The sequence below is a fragment of the Leucopleurus acutus genome (genome assembly GCF_964270905.1).
Source record: "Leucopleurus acutus genome assembly, chromosome: 13".
Classification (NCBI taxonomy): Eukaryota; Metazoa; Chordata; class Mammalia; order Artiodactyla; family Delphinidae; genus Leucopleurus; species Leucopleurus acutus.
This window is the reverse complement of record NC_139155.1, coordinates 80370871-80393476: the sequence shown is the minus strand read 5'-3', so window position 1 is coordinate 80393476 and position 22606 is coordinate 80370871. Positions and strand designations below refer to the sequence as shown.

Genomic DNA, 22606 nt, shown 5'->3' with positions numbered 1-22606 from the left:
GTTTGCCTTGTTGGGAAATGACCCATCCATCCACCCATCCACCCATCCACCCATCCACCCATCCACCCACCCACCTCTATCCAGGACAGTATATGCAAAGCTGAGAAATACACTCCAGCTCCAGTGGTGTGAAATGGGGATAACATCAGTACCTACTTAACCAAGTAATTGTGAGATTTAAATGATATTATTAGGCAATAATATCACCCAGCCCTGGGCCTGTTGTATAACAAAAACTCCATAAATGATAACTGTATGTTATCATCAGGATCTGAACACCACGCCCAAATTCCACAGCTCCAACTTTTTCCCAGCTGAACATCAAACATTCGACTCAATTTTATTATCTAGCATTTGAGGAGGAGAAATAGGGTGAAGGATTCTGGAGAGGGAGCAGGCAGAGTCAGCCTAGACCAGCGAGGAACGGAGGCTGGGAGACTGAGGCTGGCGTGCGAGGCAGGAGGGAGCTCCCACCCGGGAGGAGCTCCCTCTAGAACGCTGGCAGGGTCATCCGGTCTCCAGATGCCCCTACTAGGTCATAACGAGTATCCATGAGAGTAGGTAGGAAACAGGAACACAGTGCAGACAGCCCTCCTCCACTGGGATCGCTGGTCAACCCAGGCCCACTACGTCTGGGCACTGTGGGGCCGGATGGGGACGTTGATTCGGTCCTGCAGCCAGCTGATATAATCCTCGTGAGGCATGTGGATGATGTGTTCTCGCACAAACTGAGGGGCAGACACAGTGACAGCCTCAGATCTGGTCTGAAAGCTAGACTCCATGCCCCCGCCCTCCCCAACAAGATCCTGGGAGATCTGTGGTTGAGGCTGTGGCCCCAGGATCCTTCCAACCCTTCAGGCATTCAGAATGCTTGGGGCATCACGCTGGGGATGGTCCTCTCAAGAAAAGGGTCTCTTTCCAGCTTCCTGGTTCAGCAGGCTAATGTTAAGTCCCTCATTGTCACCACTGGCCCCAAGAAATTTGGAGAGAGCAGGAAAACCCAGTCGTCTGCATCTTTCTTTCTTTTCTACTCCTGAATATCTTTTAAAAAAGTCATTTGACCCTAAACTGTTTGGGTTCATAGACCCCTTCGAGAATTGAGGACAACTATGGACTTGCTTCCAGGAAAGGGTTAAGACACAAAACATAGAGCTTCATGTAGATTCCAGGTTGAGAGACTCCCACACCCAGGTTAACAGAAGTTCTGTGATGTTCTCATGGGGAGAAGAGCATGCTAACCTTTATTAGCTAGGGCCACGAACTCAGCTCAGCGCAAGGGGAGCATCCAGGCCCCCTCCCCTCTTACCCACTCAGCGATTGCCTTTTCCACGGCCTCCACAATTGGCAGGGGGAATGCAGACCCCGTAACTGGACAGATGCCCTAGACTTAGTTTTGGAGTAGCCTGCCAGAGCCTCTCCCGAAAGAGCTTCCCAGGATGTGGGAAGTAGAGTCTGGGCGGATGAACTTGCCCACAGGGTCATCCTCCCTCCCCCACTCCTGACCACAACCCAGGTCAGCCTGTGGAAGGGCCAACCTCTCATGAAAACAGCGAGAGGACTGAGAATGCTACCCCTTGAGTCACTTCTTCACCTTGAGGCACTGAAAGCCCTATTAAAATGGACATGTGCCATCAGATAAAGCTAAGGAAGTGACTCCACTGACACCTGTTAATACCTTAGTGTGGGCAGTCCCCGCCCCCCATCTGCTGGCCCCTTTTGATGCCCTAAGGGAACTAGGAACTTCTAGGGGGTAGGGAAGGTGAGCCACTACTGCCAAGCCTTCAGTGGTTCCTCAGCACCCTCCAGATAAGACCTAAACGCTTAACTTGACCATCAGAGATCTGCACAGACTCCTCTTCAGTCCCCTTGGAACTCTGCATCTTCCTGTTCTCTTCCTCCCAAACCCACTGACCGCCGCTGAACAGGTCAAGTTTTGTCCTGCTTTGGGGCCTTTGCACCAGCTGTTCCCTCTTCCTGGCCTGCTCCTCCCCTTCTCTTCACGGCGCTGCCTTTACGTTGTTCAGATCTCAGCTTTACAGTCATCTTCCCCAGTGGCTCTAGTTACGCTGAGCCTCCTCTACATTTACCTTAAGTCAGGGCTCCTCAAACTTTATTGTCCATACAAGTCACCCGGCATCTCATTTAAATGTAGATCCTGAGCTGATGAGATACGCTTTGGAGCCTGAGATTCTGCATTCCTAATGAGTACCCACGTGAGGTCCATGGGCCACAATTTTAAGCTGCCAGAGTCAGAGTGCCCCTTTTCATGATCGCCAGTTATTGTATTCACATGTCCATTTATTTATGTCTCTCCAAAACCTCCAAGTTTCCAGGGGGCACCGTTTACACAGAATATAACATCCCCTGGAGTTGAACAACCAAGGTCATGTGACAACACCTCTCCTATTAGATGATGAGTTCTATGAAGGCCTTTATGTCTTTTTAAAACTTTAAAAACTTAAACAGTCTGGATGTTGAGAGAGGAATGAATGAGTGTGCCGGAGGCACTGTGAGGGGGAAGGAAGGGGTCAGTACCTCAACAGCCACCGCGATGTCCGGAGAGCACAGCTCCCAGACCCTCATGTCCTGCAGCACCTTCAAGAGAACATGCGGCCGGATCCTCAGGTCCAGATTTTCCCCAAACTTCTGCAGTTTCGCCAGGATCTTTTTGGCAGGGCGGAAATTCTTCAGATCCTCAGGGAGTTTGGACAGCAGGTCAAAGTACCTTCAGTTCCAAGAGGAGAGGGTCAGTTAGGAAACTGCTGGGAGATGGATCTGGGCACCACAGGGACCCCATCTCCACTATCTCTATCACTCATGTGGCGTCTCCAAGGCAGCGTCGGTCTTTATCTGGGGGACTTTCCTCCCCGCTCAATGTAAAGTGCCCACAGGTCAGGCAAGTCTTTACTTTTATGGATAGTAAAAGCTGGAGCACGATTTGCATCACATTAAAAAAATTAAGGGCATGCTTTAAAGTGATGCGTTTATGATTCTTCTACCAAGCAGACAACGTGAAAAGTTACAAGAAAGGAAGAACGCTGGTATTCTGAAGCTTCTCTTTTTTTTTTTGAAGGTTTTTTAATTTATTTTTTTAACATCTTTATTGGAGTATAATTGCTTTACAATGGTGTGTCAGTTTCTGCTTCATAACAAAGTGAATCAGATATACATATACATATGCTCCCATATCTCTTCCCTCTTGCGTCTCCCTCCCTCCCACCCTCCCTATCCCACGCCTCTAGGTGGTCACAAAGCACGGAGCTGATCTGCCTGGGCTATGCGGCTGTGAAGCTTCTCTTTTGAGAGTTAATCAAGCCAGGGAGGACACAGACACATCTGTGGGATACCTTCTAGGATGCAAGAGGCTCTCACACACAAGGTGCTGCTGCTGTGTGTGTGTGTGTGTGTATTTTCCGTGTCCCTGATAACGAGTAAGCAGGAGTCACAGCTTTGCGTATTTCAAGAATATCTATTAATATGATGACAGCGTGTGAAGGTAGTCTGGGAATCCATCCTTGAGATGGTGGGAACGAGGTAGGTTCTAACCTGGGGGCTCAGGTGCGGGTGACGGCAGCAGTGGTACCTCATGAAAAAAAGGTTATTTTTCCCTGATTGCAGAAAGAGTTGAAGAACTTGATCCTCCATCATACATCTGGCTGCCCATATTGCTTTCTATCTGTGATATACGTTTAGATATTTATTCCTGTCTCTTTGTAAGCCCCCGCTCTGCGTTAACGTTTTTGGAGGGATTCTGGGTGCGTTCTCAGGCTTTCCCATCTTACTCGTAGATCCTGATTTACTCACCCTGACAGGACGGAGCTTTGGGAAATCAGACTCCACTTTTTTATTGCTGCTAAGCACAGAGACAGGTCAGACAGAGGTTTAAATCCTAACATCTCCTCGTTTGTAAAGTGGGGGGTTAATATGTACCCTTCGGGATTTTTGTGGGGAATAAAATAGATAATTTATGAGAGTGTCTGCCATCCAGTAATCACTCGATTCCCACTGCTTTTTGTTGTACTTATTATCCCCCTTGCGCTGGCGCACAGGGGTCCTGGGATATGCCTGTCTGGCTTTGTATCTTTAAGAGTTAAATTATTTGGAGAAATATAGTTCTGCCCCCATAGACCTCAGAATCTGTAGAAGTTTCAGATTGGTTTGCCTCTTCTGCCTCTCTTATAGGAGATAGCCTGGATAGGATTTGCAAGCTGGATCAAACAAGGTAAATATGGAGAACACAGCTGGGTAGATTATCTGCTGTTCAGGAACTGAGGGGTTCTTGCCTGGTTGTACTTTGGATATAGCCTGGTTTGGGGGTGGGGGTGGTACTGGTGGCCAAGGACAGTTCTGGAGTGATGCCTCTCTGTGTCTTGAAGGATAATGGGATCAAAGGTCATTTTGTCACACCACTGCCCCCTTCACCCACTTCAGGGACTGTCTTATCTGGCTCTCAGGATCTTTACCAGTGCTGTGCAATTTCTTCTGCATCTCCTTTTGCCATGGAGATGTGGTGTCTCATTTTTGCTACATCCTTTTGGAAATTTGAGACAAGGTCAAAAGAATGGAACTTCTGGAGACCTCTTTCTTCTTGGCGCCTGCATCACAGGTTGCATGAGAAAGAGGAAGAAGAATCAGATACTCTTCTCCTTTAACCATCCTAGCTGCCCTTCGAGATCTGAGTTAAACACCTCTTCCTTCTTGCCGTCCTTCTTAACCCTCTCGGCCACTCTAATATACAAGCTGGCTTTGGGCACAAGAGCATACAGCTCTCTCCGAGGTCCTGAAATGCTCAAGTCTCGCTAAATCCAGTCACTTTCTAATCAGCCCTCGTTCTCTCCCTACTTTTGATTGTATTTACACGGCTCTCTCGTCTGTGAAATGAAGGATAATAACGATTCCTAGATCCCAGTGGTGAGGAGGAAATGACAATGTGTGTACAGTGCTGCGCTGGGTGCCAGACGCACAGTAGGTGTTTAACTCATGTTGGTTCCTCTCTTCCCCGTTCCCTTTATCATTTGGTGTATATGTCCTACCTCTCCACAGAGACTGTATTACAAATATAACCATGTCCTCACCTATATATTATGAATTTCAATGGCTTTCCATTGACTCAGAGTAAAGTCCTCTGAGTGACTTGCCCTCCAGGGTGCTGGATTGTTCAGCCCCTACGACATCCTCCAGCTTTATCTCTATCCTTTCCATCCCTTTCCTCCCAGCATTTTAAGGTTTGGCTCGTGAACAAAGACTCTGAGATAAAGTTCAGCCTCCACAGCTGGGTTAGGAAGGCCTTTTATGATCTGGCCTCTGTCTGTCTCTCCGCTTACCTTGTAAACAACCTAAGCCCCAGCACACCCGACTACTGGCAGTTTACGGCCCACTGTGCCCCTTCTTGCCTCTGGGACTTCGCTGTTGCTTCTCCCTGGAACTCTCTTCCCTCCTACTGTTCCTGTGTGACGGTTTAGGTTTGAATTCCACCTTTACTATTAATACTTAACCACTGCGTGGCCGTCGACAAGAGACATCTTTGAGCCCACTTTTCTCATCTGTAAAATGGGTCTAATAATAGCACCTACCCCACAGGACTGTTGTGAGGCCCGAGTAATAAAAACGAAGCTCTTACACCCATGTCTGGTACATAGAAAGTGCCCTGGAAATATCACCTATTTTTATTAAGCTGAAAATATTGTTTCCTCCAGGAAGACCTTTCTGATTTCCCTTGGACCTTTCTGTGTTCCCTTAGTCCCCTCCTTATGCCCATGCTGGCCCTCATCACCCTGCGTGGTAATCGCCTCTTTATTTGTCTATCTCTCTCACTAGACTGGGAGCTCCCAGAAGGTAGGGGCAAGTCAACTTTGGACCTGTGGCCCAGAGCAGCTGGTCCCTCCACGCTGAGAGGGCGAGAGGGCATAGGGTCATCATGAAACCTTCGCTGAATGGATGAGCTCAGTGGGGTGAAAATAGTCACTGTAGTCAAGGGGTCAGGTGGGAAGGGAGGCAGTGACCGGCTTGTTAGAATAGAAAAGAAAAGCTTTGAATTGTCTCCTGCTGCTTGGAAAGTCAAGTTCCGAGTCTCAGTCATGACGTTTATGGCTGGGCGCGATGCAGAGCCCACCTACTACTTCTCCCTCCTCTTCAAATGTTCTATGTCCCTTCCCACCTCGGGAGTTTGTCTGTACTTTTCCTGCTGCCTGGAATGTCGCTCCACCTTCTCACCATACCACCAGCTCCTCTCCACGTGTCAGGGCTCAGCCTTAACACCACCTCCTTAGAGAGGTCTTCCTGGATTACCCAACCTGCATTAGGAGGACCCCATGGTTTCTCTCTCTCTCCGAGAACCCTGTTCTCTTAAAGTATAGCATGATCATAATTTGTACCTATAAATTTATCAATTCAGTTATTTTGTCTCCGCCCATATTTTCCAGGAGACTACAAGCTCCCTGAGGGCAGGGAACAGGTCCTTCTTGTTCCCTGTTATAACCCCAACTCCTAGCATCTGGTGGGTACAGAGTAAGTGCCAGATGAATGTCCTTTGAGTGAATGGATATATGTGTGCCCTTACTTCATGAGGATTTCCATCTTGTCCTGTAGACAGAGGCCAGCCTCCTGGGCCACATTGTTAAACTTGGTCCTCAGGGCGTTACACACCCCACTCTTGCAGTGGATGATGTCACGGTTGCTGCGGCTGTGGACACAGATGAGAAGGGCTTGGGGGATGGAGCCCAAGGGACAGGCCCACGAGGCTGGCCTCCCCGGGCCCCAAGGTGCTCTGCAATAACACCCACCCAGGTTCTCCACCCTCACTGGAGCCTCCTTCGGCACTCCCCTGGAGGTAGGAAAGATAGATCTTCCCAAAAACATCAGGCTGGTGGGTCAAGCCTTATTAAACGAGCCCACAGAGAGCCATCTGGTCTCTTCAGCCCAGCAGGTGTTAAGGATGGTGTGATGGAACTGAGAGTACCACCACTTCTTAGCCGTGTGGCCTCTGGCGAGACATTTCACCTGGCCAGGTTTCAATCTGTTCCTCTGCGGAATGGGACACCAGCCCTGGCTCATAGGATTGGTTTTGAAGAATAAGCAAGATAATGAATACAGAATGCTTTGCCCAGCGCCAAGCATGAAGGAAGAACTTGCTGCCGTTGTCGGTCTGGTTGCTCAGCATCTTGGCCGTGAGCCCCTTGCCCTGGGAGTCCTTTGTCCTTCAGGTGTGTCTATGGCTTCAGGGAGTCTGGTGTGCACCGGGTTATTTCTACATCCCTGGGAAGATGGAGAGTTGCCACAGTCCCTCTCACCTGGCATCTTCCGCTGCCCATCTGGCCTACCTTTTAGACTTCTTCTGGGGCACCTGGGAGTGGCTGTCTCCACTTGTACTGCTGGATCTGTCACTGAAACACAAAGGTTGGTTTCAAGTTGCCTGGAGCCTTATATTTCCAGAAAGGGTGACTTTAGGGCCCCCATGACACCTGCTGGCCACCAGGATTCAGGTGAGGGCGGTGGTTCTAATCGAGGCATCAGAAATAGACACGATGTGCATTTCCCCCGCGTCTTGGCCTTTACTCCTACCGGATGCACTGCCTGGACAGTCCTCGTTTCTTCTCTACCTGCTCAGATCCCGCCCTGTCTCATGGCCTAGAGCAAGCTCTGCCTGCTCTGACTCTCCAAGTCCAGCTGTGGCCTCTTGCCTCTGCATATTGTTGGGAGGACACATTGTCTGGATCCCAGCTTCATCTGGATGAGATCGGTCTCTCCATCTGGAGGACAGGCTCATTTCGGACCCTCCCACCATCCTCCTCTCTGCACTTGTCAGCACTTACCCTGGGGCTGAGTGCAGACCTGCTGGTGGGGGGGGGGGGTCGAGTCCTCCTGGGCACATTGTCTGTGGTGTTCCCGGCCCCAGGCCGCCTCCTCATTCAAGGCTGCTCTTCTCTAAGCTGGACCCTGGCGCTGAGCACCCACTGCACTCAACTCTGGAGGCAGGCAGAGCTGGGTTCAGAGCCCAGCCCTGGCGCTGCCTTCTCCCAGGCTGTGGATAAGCACCTCTGCTCTGGGTCGTCAGTTTCCTCATCTGTCATCAGTCAACTCCTGGTGTCATTTGACCCTTTCTAGGTGGGGGTGGGGGTGGGGGTGAATTCCTTAAGCAGCTGCTCCCTCCTGTGACTCTGCCTGGCTAGGGTCCCTAGATGGGGGTGAAGGTCTTTGCCCGCGCCCATCCCCCCATACATTCTTCCAGGTCCTCCTTCAGTGACCTGGGCCTGCAGCATCTTCTCTCACACGCTGCCTCCCTTTGTTTCTCTGAACATTTGAGAAACTGACTTGACTGCTTTATCTGTGTGACTCTAGAGGGTAAGACTGTTTTTCTTATCCCTATGATGTGTGGCTAACCCTTCCCTTCCAGCCCTGTGGCAGGCGGGGCTTCTTCAGGCCATTTCCCAGACCACTCCCCATAGGAAAGGGCCCGGCCTTTGCTGCTTTTCCCAGAGGCTCATTGGACTAGACCTAGAGACCTTAGGTCTGGCAGGTGATGGAGCAAGCCCTATCCCACCTTGCTGGGAAGCAGAGCCCTAGTAATAATACCCAGAAGGCCATGTGTTTGGATTCCACCCAGCTGCCCCAACCTCTGCTGCTGAATTCTCTGGGGGAGCAGGCTGGCTTTGACCTTCCTCCTGTAGACGGCTCTCTTCTAGGGCTGATAGTGTGACTTGGCGGGGAGGCAGGAGAGGAAGGAAGCAGTGTTATTAGCTGTGATAAACAAACCAGCAAGCAACAACAAAAGACCCTTCTGCCTGCCTCAGTCTCCCCTCTCCTTGGCCCTCCTTGAGTTTCAGCCATACTGGTCTTTGCTCAGTGCCTCTAAGCTTCCTCCTGCCTCAGACCCTTTGCACATGCTATTCCCTCTGCTCAGAACACTATTCCTACTATTCCTTCTAGAGCAGGGACCGTAGGCTCTACAGGGGGAAGGGCATAGGAATCACCTGGAGAGATGGCTCAGAAGGAGAATGCAGATCCCAGATCCCAGACACAGGCTAGCTAATTCTTCTTTCTTCCTTCAGGTCTCAGCTTAAATGTCAAACTCAGCCTTGGTTAGAACCCTGATGCTCAACATTCACCAAATCCTCCATAATCCTCCTTCAGAATGCTTTCCACAGTCATGATTATACAGCTACCTCTGTGGTGTTATTTGATAAACGCATGACTCTCCCATTAGAACAGCAGTTCTCAACCATGGGCAGGATGCAAGGGGTCCATGAACGCAGATGGAAAAACCAGCTCTTACCTCTTCACCCAGGCTTTCACAGAAATGGAAATCACCACTTCTACACATCACGTTAAAATTGTGGGAGAGATTTTGAAAAATCATTTACACTTGAAACTAAAATTACAGTAGTTATTAGACCTGCTGCTAAGTCTTATTGTATAAGGTATTGCTAAAGAAGCTCACAGACGACTATATATCTCACGTTTGGTTGTAATATTGTAATCGATATTACTATAGATTTCTTTGTAAACCTTTGTCATTTATAGTCTGCATTTGAAAGCATTTTTTCTGAAAGGAGTCTGTAAGCTTCCTCGGATGGTCAAAGAATCTATGACACAAAAGGAGTTATGACCCCAGACCAGACAGTGGGACCCACCCACGTGGTCAGACTGCTCCTGTCTTGTTTGCTGCTGAATCCCTAAAGAGCTGAGCACAGCTCCTGGCACACAGCGGGGACTGAGGAATACTCTATAGATGGATAAATGAATTGAGGGCAGACCTTTACCTCCCCCATTACAAGTCACCCAAGTAAAAAGGGAAGAGGTAGTTCTGTAACATACGCTCCCCACTTCATCCCTCCACTACCAGAAGATTGTAACTTCATGGTATACGATTATTGGGAAGAAATGGCTGAACACTCACCCCCAAGACCTGGGAGTTAAGGAACTTATTTCCAGGGAATAAGGAAGAAGATGCCCCTCCCTGCCCCACTTTCCACAGTCTGGTGAGGGGCATCTCTGCAACGCCACCCATAACTGTGCGGTGCCTCCTGACCCACCTGCTAGGGCCCCAGGCCTTCCTACCTTGATTTGCGGGTGGTCTGCATGTCTTTATAGGCAGAATCACTCTTGTTTTGTCTGAGCATTGAGAAGATGCTGCAAAGCAAGATGAGTCACTTAATAAGGCGCTGAACAAATGATGCTCCCCAAGGCACTAAATGTCTGTGGGAGAATGGAGAGTTCTCCTTCTAGGGCAGGGATCCTAGGCTCTACAGGAGGGCATGAATCACCCGGAAAAATTGCTCAGAATGAGAATGCAGATTCCTGAGCCACACTCCCAGAGATCTGGATACATCGGGCCTGGAGTGGGACCCCAGAAGCTGCATTTAAAACCACACACACAGACTTCCGATGCAGGTGTGCAGGGAGCATACTTTGCAAACCTTAGCATTTCCTGGCATACCATGAAATGACGCCTGCTTGAAGTGCCTGTTAAGAAACGCGGTTTCCTCTAAGGATTCTGATCCAGTGGGTCTGGGATGAAGACCAGAAATTTGCAGTTTTCACAAGCGTCCCAGCTGATTCTGATCTTCAGGGACATTTGTAAAATACTGCTAGAGGATTTTAAGAAAAGGTCATCTTCCTAGGTGATGTTATGGTCTGAATGTTTATGGCCCCCCAGATTCACCCCAAGAGGATGCTGTTAGGAGGTGGTGGCCTTTAGGAGGTGATTAGATCATGAGGGTGGAACCCTGATGACTGGAATTGAAGCCCTTATAAAACAGACCCTTGAGAGCTAGCTTGTTCTTTCTACACGTGAGGACACAGTGAGAAGGCAGCCGTCTATGAGGAAGAGGGTCCCTGCCGGACGCTGATCCGCTGACACCTCGATCTCGGACCTTCCATCCTCCAGAAACTGTGCGAAATAAATGTCTCTTGCTTACAAGCCACTCAGTCATGGGATTTTTATTACACCAGCCCAAATGCCCTAAGACAGGTGACCAGAGCGCGGTCTGGCCCTTGAGGCTGAGGGCTGGGAGAGAAGGCTTTCAGGGGTTCCTAAAACCCCCAGAATTCTACGTCAGTCTTGATGGGAGCAGACCTGCTGTCTAAAGTGAGATAGGAATCTACATTTTTAAAGTGCGGAGCGCAAAAGCAAACCTGCAGCTTCCCCTAACTGTCTCCGGGCAGCTCCACAGAGAAGCCTTCAATATCTGCTGCCTTAGCAGGGGATTAGGGAGATTTTTCTCCCGGAGGAATTGAAGAGGATGGGAAATTTCAACAGGTTCTTGCACTGTAACCATGGTTGTTTTATCATTGAAGTGAATGCAGAGGCCACGTGATGAGTTCTGTGAGAACCAGGTTCTTGTGTGGTTTTGTCTTTGAGGACCTGAAGCAGGTCACTCCCAGCCATCCTTCTCCATCTATGAGATGGGACCATGGTACTGGGTACTGGTTAATCAACCTGTCTCAGCGAGTGGCTGCAGAGGTTCCATAGGACACTGTATGTGAAACAAAAGTAACAACCACCACCACCACTGTCACCAATTTTTGTTTGCTTACAGTATGCCAGGCACATGCTAATATGTTAAATGCATTATCTCATTAAGTGCTTCAAATGACTCAGTGACGTAGACATTATTTCCACAACAATAAAAACACTTTACTAGGAAATTATCATTTAATTCTCATTACAACCCTTTGGGATAGGTTGTTAATGAGCCTCATTTTACAGAATTGGAATCAGGCTCAGAGAGGTGAAGCAACTTGCTCAACAGCACACAGCAATTAAATCACGGAAATGGAGACTGACCCTAGTCTACTTGGTACCACCGCCAGTGCTTTGATGAAACACAATCTCATTTTACAGATAAGAAAGCTGAGGTTTAGAGAAAGGCTGAGGGACTTGTTCAAAGGCACTAGGTCTTGAACCTACGTCGGTCTGACTCCAAAGCCAGTATTTCATGGCGTGAGTTCTTGCAAAGGAAGGAGCCTCTTGGAGCTGATGCTTCATCACTGTCATCTGTCTTTAACACTGATAAATCAGGCGCAGCGACCGGAGCCTTAAGGGCCAACATTGTCTCTGAGAGCCTTCAACGTCACCCTCCAGAGCCCCGATGTGAGTTGAGGCAGCAGCAGCCAATTCATCATTAACAAGCAGAGGCGGGTGTGATGCTTGTGAACGTGCTTGGTGAACCGTACTTATGCTAATAACAATAACCGATAAGTCATAGCCGGCATCCCAGGAGGCTGAAGGTGACGATGAACCTCTCCAGTGCCTCATTTATTCTCAGGAAGTCCTCTGCTTACTCTGAGGGATCCACACTTGGCAAGGGAACTTCAGCTCTAGCCCGCGTGCTCTCTGAGGCTTTTAGAGGCCAGAGGTCCAGTGGACAGGGCTTTCCGCCGGAAGGAGGACACCTCAGGTTCAAGTCTGACTCTCTGAGCCAATTACATTGGTTGCCGGCTTGAAACTTCAAAGGGTTCTTTTTGTTCCTAGGATAGAAATCAGAATCCTAGAGGTGGCTTCCAAGGTCCCCAGACAGACTTATATCTCTGCCCATCCCATCTGGGAAGCATTTCAGTTCCTTGAAGGTGCTACGCTCCCTTTGGACCATGTTTGCACATGTGCCGTCTGCAGTATTCACTCCCCGTGCTGGCTCTCTCGGCGACCCCCCAGCGACTCTGGCCGGTGAGCTCCTTCTCATGCTTCATCCAAAATCTCAGCTTAAAGTTTCTTCTTTGGAGGGAACTTCTCTCATCCCCATCCCGGACTAGATCAGATGCCCCTATTATGTCCTCTCACAGGTCTGAGCTTTTCTTTCATAACACTTCCTGCAATAATTAGTACGGTCCATCCATATTCATAAATACTCACTAAAAGGATGAATGAATAAACCTTTGGGTTCCTGGGAAGCAGGGCAGCGGAGTGGATAAGAGAACAGTTTTTGGAATACGAAAGATTTGGATTCGAGATGTGGCCTTACCATTCGTTAGCCTCTCCGAACCTCATTTCCTTATTTGTAAAATGTAGACAACAGTACCTACCTTGTAGGGTTGTTGCAAGAACTCAGGGAGGTGATACACATGAGCAAAGTACATGGTTCAGCGCTTGTCACAGAGGAAATGCTCAACCGTTGGGAACTGCTGTCCTTTATGTTATCACTATGATGCTATCCTTTATTTGCCCAGGTGTCAAAAGAACATACCTGGCCGCTTGTTTTTGCATCCCATCTGCCATTGTGACTGTTCTCTGAGCATCTTCCCGAACCATCTCCAGGAGCTTCTGCAGATCTGATGGGAACACAAGAGGTCACTGTCTGCAGGGTGCTCGTGAGACAGGACTGCGCAGGTCACGGCCCAGCCCCCAGGCCGATATCGCCTCTGCTCTGGCGTACTGGGGAGCTGGAGAAGGATGTGACCGGGGTCCAGAAGTCTGCAGGTTGTAAACGTGACTCGTCTGCTTCCAACCAGTGACTGGCCATCTCCTCTGGAACGACAGCTAAATTCCTCCCTGTGGCCTGTGAGGCCTGGAGGGTCTTGGCTTCTTTCTATTTCCTGTTTCATCTCATTCCTCCTGGCCGCAGCTCCCCTCCACCCTGCCCTTAAACACTCTTCTGTAGCCTGAGATAACTGTTTCCAATTCCAAGAAGAGATCAACTTGCCCGGGAAAACCCTCTCTGATCCCAAAGACCTGAAGTTCCAAACTGGTGATTCGCAGGCCGACTCTAGCTCGTAAATGTGTTTGACCTGATTTGATGTAGATGCTCAAACTTTTCGTAACTGGAAGTTTTCACATTACAAATCTGGGCCTCCAGTTTCCCTGGAAAAGACTCTGAGGTGGGGCTCATCCCGTGCTGATGGGGCCCTTTAGAACTTCCAGTGCATTCTCCCGCTCCCCGTGCCCCCCCCCCCCACTCCTCACTGCATTAGTTGACTTGTATATTCATACTTCACATTGTTGCTTTTTACACAATGTAGAGATATTTCTTTGTGCCTGACTATTAGGGGTTGACTTGCGTCCTCCCAAAAGATAATGTCCAAGCCCTAATCCTCAGTCCCTCAGAATGTGAATTATTCATATTCTTATTTAGAAATAGGGTGGCTGCAGGCGTAACTAAGATGAGGTCATACTGGAGTAGGACGGGCCCTCAATCCAATATGACTGGTGTCCTTGTAATAAGGCGGGAGAGACACAAAGGGAGAAGATGGCCATGTGATGACAGAGGCAGAGACTGGACTGCTGATGTGTCTACAAGCCAAAATGCCAAGGCTTACCAACAACTACCACAAGCTAGAAGAGGCAGGGGAGGGTTCTGCCATACAGATCAGAAGAAGCATAGCCCTGCTGACGCCTTCACCTGGAGTCTAACCTCCAGCACTGTGAGACAATAAATTCCTATTGCTTTAAGCCAGGAAATGTACTTTGTTAAGGCAGCCCTGGGAATCTAATACATGGACACTCTTAAAAGTTGGAAAATAATATATATTTGGAGCAAGCTAGGTGCTACAAGAAAAGTGGGAGAGTGGAAGCCCTAAGTGTTTTGTACAAATACAGATGGGCAAGCAGTTGGCACCCTGCTTGTCATACAGGCATCTCTGTCAATATTTGCTAAATAAATAAGCAAACGATTAAGGAGAAAAAAAAAGTAGGAAGGGGTTTGGGAGACTATGAGCTAGATTTGGAATATCAATGAAGGAAGACAGTGCCAACATGGACACCTTTCACTCTTTAGTAGGCGCCTGTAGTCGGCTCAAGGTCAAGTCCCAAAAGCCGTACCTGCAAGGGTGAAGGCAGTGCTTCCCAGCGCCGTTTGTGTCCAACCTTGTTTGTGAATGCAAGTCACTGGGTGCTAGGGAAAGGGTGCTCCCGTCAGTGACCTGGGAGCCATCTAGGCTGTGATAAACGTCAGCATTTAGCCACTTTCCACTCCCCCTTCCTCATTCTCAAGTACTGATAGTTTATCTTCCCAGTAACTGGTGGGCATGATTCCATCTGACCTGGATCTGATCTTCATTTTTGTCTTGTCACGCCCACCTTCCCTACTGCCACGCATCCCAGAATCCTTGGGGTGTGTCCAGAAGCCTATTGATGAGGGAGCCCTGGATACTTCCTCCACTTTCTTCCCTTCTCTTGGGGACCCAGCAGCACCATCTGACCACTCCCCCACTCCTGCCCCTACCCGGAAGCAAACCAGTCTAGTGGGTGGGTACCAGCAAATGAGCCCAGTGACCTGGCACACTGGGCAGCTCTCCCAGAGAGTCCCCTATAAGGCTGCATGTGCCATTTAATGCACCAAAGGTTTCTTTCTGCCAATAATGCCTCTGGGCGGGAGCGGTGCCCACCGACATCAAGCTCCACCCGTCACGTAGCTGAGGTTGGATATGTATGAACTAGAACAAAGCCTTGGGACTGTGAGAGGTTGGCTATGTATGAACTGGAACAAAGCCTTGGGACTGTGAGGCCCATGTCTACCCACCAAGGCCCATGTCTACCCACCAAGGCCCATGTCTACCCACCAAGGCCCATGTCTACGCTCCAAGGAAGGAGAGATTTCTTTGGAAAAGGTGCAGGTGCCACAGAATAGAGTCTCCCTGAGGAAGACAGTCTTGTGATGGATGTCCACACTCAGAGGAACCTGCTTAGTTCTCAGTCCCCAGGGCTATGGGGAGGCCATTGCCCAGTGCTCAGAGATAACAGCATCCTCTGTTTCAGCGCCGAATCACACCCCTAAAGGAAAAATTCTAACTCCCTTCCTCCATGGTCCATCCCCGGCCTGTCTAAGAATCCCCCTCGAGAGCAACTATACCCATTTCTTCCTCTCTGTTGGGGGAAAAGAGAGGAAGTCCTTTTTTTGTATGGGGTTGTTTCGGTGGCGGAGTGGGGGGAACAGTAGAAGGCACAGGACCCCTCTTTTTGAGTTACTATTTAAGTGAGTTTCTCCTCTAACAGTTCCAAGACTGGAAGATTCAAGACTGGCAGAAGGAATGGTCTGGGCTTTGGTTCCTCCGGAATCCCTTGGCCATTGATTTGGGAAGGGACCATTCCACAGAGAGGCCACGGCCTGCTGTTCCCAGCGATCTGTGTCCACAAAGACTTCATTATGCAGCCAGCCCTGGAAATTAAACCTTGGTCAGATGGCATGTCTCTTAGAATAGGATTCATGAATTCAGAATCAGTTGGAGGAGGTTTTAGAAGGCAATGGAAGTCTGGGAAATTAATCTACTTTTGTGAAGGCTCTGACAAATGCAATGGAGGTTAAGGTATAAATAGAGAAAAAGGGTGAAGAGGCTGAGGGAGAAGGACTTTCTCTCCTGGGTGTTGGTCTCTGGTGGAAATGCATCTCCCAGCCATTGCTGTGCACCTGCCGTGTGCCAGGCAGAAGGTGAGTAAGACGCTGTTCCACGCCTGAAGGGAGCTCACACTCCTTTCTCCCTTCTTTAGTAACAGAAATATATGTATGCATATGTACTTTTGTGTGTGTGTGTGTGTGTGTGTACTTTTGTGTCTGTGTGTGTGAGGGAAGCATTTATTAGCCCAATTTCCCAACATGCTTTGTAGCTAGGTGTGCCCCTGTGACTAAATTCTGGGCCATGAGATTTTAGGAGAAATACTGTATGAAGCTTCTGAGAAGACTGCTTAAAACTCAGCTGGAAGTGAGCACTTCTCTACTTCACCTACTTCCTTCTGCTTCCCTCGTAGGATGTGACTCTGATGACTGGCATTCCAGCAGCCATTTTGGACCATGAAGTGATCCGTGGTGGAGAAGAAAGACAGAAGGAAGTAGGATCCCTGATGATCTTCTGGAACCACCCTATCTCTAATCTGTAAGAAAAATTAGTTTTTATCTTTTTTAAGCTACTCTTTTTCAGGTCTCTGTACCTAGCCAAAAGAAGTTCCTACCTGAAACAGTGAGATGTAGTTGTAAATTAAAATTAAGTACTTAATACAAGCAAATACAAAATACTAAGAGAATTGAGAGAATGAGAGTCAGGGAAAACTTTACAGGGGAGGGAATATATGAGCTGGGTCTTAAAGGTTGAATAGGAGTCCATTCGACTGAAGGGTTGGAGGTGAAAGGGCACCACAGACAGAGGAGGGCATGAAAGAAGATGCATTGTTCAGGAGGAGAGAGTGTTTTTAGTGAGGCTGGACCACCTGGTATAAGGTGTGACATGGCAAGAGCGGAGCCCATTATAGGCAGCCTGGGACAAGATCAGATGCAGTGTCTTAGAGGCAATGGGGGGGGGGGGCGTCTCTGAAAGATATTAAGCTGGGAAGCACTACGTTAAGTTTTTAATTTAGAAAGTTCCTTCTGGTTCAACACGGACAAGAATCTGCAGGCAAGGGAGGGTAAGACAAGAAGCAGACGTTAATTACGAGGCTGCTACTGTCATCTAGATGAGAGGTGATGAAAACTGGACCAGGGCTCCCCAGCCTAGGTGCCTACAGGAAGCAGATACCACAGGTGAGTGACAAAAGCTAGTGTGAGAAAAATCAGGCTGCTCTCTTGGTCCTTCATTTCCCACTTTTTCTAGAGACTTGGGTAAAGCATAGAAATTAAGTGTGACATGAGGGCCAGACGGCCTGGTTTCAAACTCTGGCTTCATCACTTATCGGATGTGTGCCTTTGGGCACATAACTTATCCTCTCTGTGCCCCAATTTCCTCATCTGCAAAAGAGGCAAAAAAAGTTGTTGTGAGGATTAAATGAGTATGTATATCTGTGTATATTCACATACACACACGCACACACACACACTCACATATACAGTGCCTGACACATAAAAGTCCTCTTAGGGTTAGTTATTGTATCATCATCATTATCATTCTAAGACAAACAAGAGGGCAAAGGAGATGATAAATGGGCAAGCACTTGGCCAGCTGGGAGCAATGTAATGATTGGGAGTAACAGGGAGTGGTGGGGACTGTGGGAAACTAGAGAGCACATGCCCCACCTAAGAAGGGCAGCTCCAGTTGACTGCTGTCATGCAGGGTTGCAGGCCCACTGTTGCCACAAAGAATAACTTTTTTAAAATCAGAATTTTGATGTCCAATCTCTCAATCTTAAAAAGTCACTCCTACTTTTTTTTTTTTTAAACAAAGCCTTGTGTGGTAAACAAAACACAGTCTGCAGGAACCAGCCCATGTGCCCCAATTTTCTATCTCTAAACTAAGACAAAAGCAATAGGAATGAAGAGGGTAGGGTTCAAAAGAGCTTTGGGAGATGGCACTGGTTGGGGCAGGTAACTGGTTAGACTGAGAGTAGGAGTAGGGTGGCCGTTAGGGAAGGGTCCTTGGTGTCTCAGGTGCCTGGAGAGAGGGCACTATTCTCCCCTCCCCTCACTGCCAAGTCTCTTCTCCCTCTGGCCCCTCCTCCCTTCAGCTCTCAGGTTGCCACTGGGAGAACCATACGTGAACTCTGGGACCGAGACACTTCTTGAAGCTGGGGACTCTTCTCTGCTTGTCTTACTTGAGAGCAAGGTTTTCAGAGTTAAGAGACACAGCGCGGACACAACATTAATAACCACACACAGACCTTTGAAAAGAAAACCAGGTCTTGTTACCCCTACACTTGCAACCTTCCAGAGCCTTCCTCTTGCACTTGGAATAATTCTGAAGTCCTTACCTTGCTCTACAAAGGCCACGCATGCTCTCACCCCTGCATCCCTCCCCAGCTTCGTGTCTTCAGAAACTCAAATGTCAGGGCTGAGAGAGGCTTCCCTTGACCACCCTGTCTAACCTAGCTCCATTCCCACCAATAGTCTCTCTCTAGCCTGAATCTTGTTTTATTATCTTCCAATCATGTATTATCTGCAACTGGCTTGCTATTTATGGCTTTCTTGTTTATGTCTGCTTTTTCCTCGTAAAATATAAGCTTGGGGAGGGCAGGTACTGTCATCCTCGGTTCCAGGAACACAGTAGCTGCTCAATAAATACATTTTGAATGAAAGAAGGTTCAAGAAATCCAGAAGAGTCATACATCTGATGACGGTTTATCTCAGTTCCTCTCCATCTGCGATAATACTTCTGTTCAGCAAACAGCTTTTCAGGGCTTAGAACTTTTCTTGGTCTCCTGTTAGCAAGGGGGATGGTGGAACATTTTCTCATTGGCCATCATTACTATGAGTCCTGACCACTTACTGAACTTTTGCACTTTTGCCCATTTCTGGCTTTGATAATCGGGGCCCTAATCAGGCTTTCTGGTTTACCTTGACCTTTTTTTTTCAACCTCCTTGTATCTGTACTAAACCTGGTCCAGCTTTGGTTGCTATGGGCATTCTAGATTGGGTGAAAGAACACTGACTGAGCAGGCAGGCCTCAGCTTAGGTGGCACTGAGGGGACAAAGCATGTGGGGATATGGCAGAGAAGGTGTTTCATGCACCAGAGTCAGTAGTTCTGCAGTGAGCCTTCCTCTTTCATGACCCTTTCTCTTTCTTCCTTCTGCCTTCTCCATCTTTCTGCATAAATCCTTTCTTTTCCTGTCTCCTTTTACTATATAAGCTCAAGCCAGAAAGTCCTGAAAATGAATTTTTTTACACGACTTATGGAACCCAGTCACAATTCTACCTGGTGGAGGTCCACAGGGTCCCCCTAAAAGAGTGTGCAGAAACATGTATGTGTGTGTGCTTGAATTTTTTTCCTAAAGAGAGGCCCATAGTTTCCAACAGATTTTCTAAAGAACCTGTGTCCCCCAAACAGTGAACCATTGAAAAGGCTTGTTTCAGAGTGGGGGTTCACAGAGTGATACAACTTCCCTATATAAAATGTCCAGAAAAGTCAAACTTCCAGAGACAGAAAGTAGACTTGTGGTGGGAAAGGGGAGGGACTGCCAGTGGACGTGAGGTTTTCTTTGGGGTTGACTGAAATGTTCTAAAATTAGATGGTGCTGTTGGTTATGCAACTCTATAAATTTACAAAAAATCGTTGACGTGTACACTTAAAACAAGTGAATTTTATGGTATGCAAATTATACCTCAATAAAGCTGTTGGCACCGAATTTCAAAAACAGTATGAAAAAATGTAAAATATCTTATCAATACTTTTTTATATGATCACATGTCGAATGACAATATCTTATATATTGGGCTAAGTAAAATATACTATTAAAAGTTTTTAAAGGAGCAGTTGATGACCATGGGCTGCCTCCCAAGGAGAAGTGGTTCAGAGTAACCCAAGTTAGAGTGTATTTCTGATCCCCACTGAGGGAAAGCAAAGGGGTCCATGGAGACTGAACAGGGCTAGGGGACCTGTGTGTCTCCTTTACATGAGTGGGGCGAAGGTGGAGCACATGGGGCTCTTGATATCTGGCTTCAGGGCAGAGTCAGGGCAGACTCGTCAGATCTGAGGAAGGACTTACTGACATGGAGAGGTTCTTCTTCAGGCTTGGCCGAAGACGATTCACTGTCCTCAACGTCCTTGCTGCCTGTCGCCTGGGTGATCACACTCTGGGGCTCATCTGAGCCCGGGTTCACGGAGACCATGCTGCTCTGGGGGGATGACCCTCCACTTGTCCGAGACAGACTGAGGGTGGAGCCTCGCCGGCTTGGTTTGTAGCTGGTGACGCGTGCTACAGGAACCTTGAATCTCTTGGTCTGAAGGAAAGAGAAAATAAAGAGGGATTTTAGAAAGGAAGGAAGGAAGGGAAGAACGGAGGAAAAGAGGAAGGGAGGGAGGAAAGTAGGAAAGAAAAAAAGCGAAAACCTGGCTCTGAATGTGAATTCCTTTTGGCTCTTTCCAAACACCATGAGACATATCCTGGGTCTGGAAAGACCTTCTGTCACAAATCAAGATAATTTATACACATGTGTTTACTGGAAGCGAGTTTGATGGGACTTATTCTACTCAGTGAGTGCAATGGTTGCCCAGGTAGTCACCACAGGAAGCCAAACATGTATTCCAATGATGTTGCCTTGGACGACAACGGTTTTTTACTTTTGTAATAATCATCAGAGTTGATTTTTAAACTGGGGGAGGATGGGTCTAATCTCTTTAGCTGCATCTTGGTTTCGACCCCCAATTCTATGTATCAACCTTTTGTTCACCAAATGACACCTGGGGCTCAAAGAGTAAAGATGTATGTTCACTGGGGTTTTCTGAAGAATACAAGATGGAGAAAACTCTAGGCTTGACACTCAGGAGGTGCAGGTGAGGGATGCAGATTTGTCTGATGAGGGGGCACTCTTGGGTGGAGGGGGGAGGAGCCATGATGGAGGTGGGTGGGAAGACCTAGATGACAAGTCCTAGGAGGTGAAAGGGGGCAGGTAGGGAAAGTCCTGCGAGAAGAATGGGGATTTTTGGAAGGAGTTAGAGTGGACAGGTTACAGCAATGTGTGCGTGTCTGTGTGTGTGTGCGTGCGTGCGTGCACACACACCGTCTTGCATGACTGGTGTCACTTCAGAATGTACTGTGTGGGCTTATGTCTTCATTTAATTCATGCTTCGTGTCTTAGGCTTCCTAACTTGCCCTAAGTTGCTCAGCTGCTCCAGGATAAGAGCTCAGTGAGGGTCTGGGCTACAGTTTACACTCCATTAAAAGAGAAACAATTTCATTTGAGAACATTTGAAATGAAAGCCCTTGGAGGGCAGTCCAAGGTCTTCTTTGGATGAAACTCATAGTGTGTGATACCCTAGGGAAGAAGATAAGGAGAAGAGGCAGCACTGAAGACCACACAACATTTAATAAATATCTAACAGGGTGGAGAGAATTGTTTTCAGCAGGACTCACTGAGAGTCCACTGTGGGTGATCAGAAGTAATGTTTTGATTGGCCACCTCATGGGGCCCTGAGTGTAGGTGGAACCTCCCTGCTCCGGAAGAGCGGAGGGATTTCTTGCTTGCACAGGGCAAGGGGAGGGTGGGGGAAGAGAGACGGAAGAAGGTTGTGGGGCTTAAGATGTGATATCTTCCTGGGAAGGCCACCTCCCCCAATGTATTCAGTGAAATTCTACACAAGTGACTGAACGCTTCAGAATGTGATAGCCTGGGGCACTGGAGTTCAAACTGGGTTTAACCGGATCTCCAAGGGAGCATGGGAGTTACAAAATGACTGTGATAAAGAAAAAGCAAATGCCAAAAGTTGGCATGTTCTTCCCTTTGATAAATTAGGGGCTTGATGCAATGTCCCCTTTGTCCTGGCATCGCAACTGGACAAGAGCTTGCCAGACTGACAGCCCCTCTGCTCTCTGCCCCCAGAGGGAGAGAGAATGTCAGCGCTCAGGGATAATACCTGTAGAAGCCAACTCTTCCTGTCTCACCTGGCACGACATGAATTCTTGACTCTGGAAACCACACTCTTTACATCAATGTCATTTTTGAAGGCTGGACAGATTGTGTCACCAGGGCAGCCTGGAGTCTTGCAATGAGCACCAGACTCAGAGCCAGGGGACCTCAAGGGGGCCCTGAACAGGTCACTCTCCCCTGCTTCCGTCCCCTCGTCTATACAACAGAGAGGACGGGCTGGGATGATCTCAGAAGAGCTTTCCATGCCCAGAGTTCTGTGTGCCTCTTCCCTGCATTAGGATTTCATCCTGTGCTCCTAAAGTTGCCATTAATTAAAATTCAATTAAAAGCCACAGACAGGAAACCCAGAGTGAAGGGCTGACACTTCTCATTAATTGAGAGTGGCGGAAAA

General features: G+C 48.3%; 1 protein-coding gene across 1 annotated transcript in view; it reads right to left on the bottom strand.

Moving 5' to 3' along the window:
* Positions 1 to 626: 626 nt before the first annotated feature.
* The window catches only part of CCDC60 (coiled-coil domain containing 60), a gene marked incomplete at both ends in the record, with an annotated part of 162436 nt that continues 140456 nt past the window's right edge, over positions 627 to 22606 (bottom strand). The window contains 8 exons of the mRNA XM_082852610.1: positions 627 to 728; positions 2536 to 2725; positions 4464 to 4595; positions 6560 to 6682; positions 7320 to 7382; positions 10057 to 10128; positions 13182 to 13266; positions 20334 to 20568. Of these exons, the coding sequence (XP_082708736.1) occupies positions 627 to 728; positions 2536 to 2725; positions 4464 to 4595; positions 6560 to 6682; positions 7320 to 7382; positions 10057 to 10128; positions 13182 to 13266; positions 20334 to 20568 (1002 nt within the window). The remainder of the gene's footprint in view (positions 729 to 2535; positions 2726 to 4463; positions 4596 to 6559; positions 6683 to 7319; positions 7383 to 10056; positions 10129 to 13181; positions 13267 to 20333; positions 20569 to 22606) is intronic.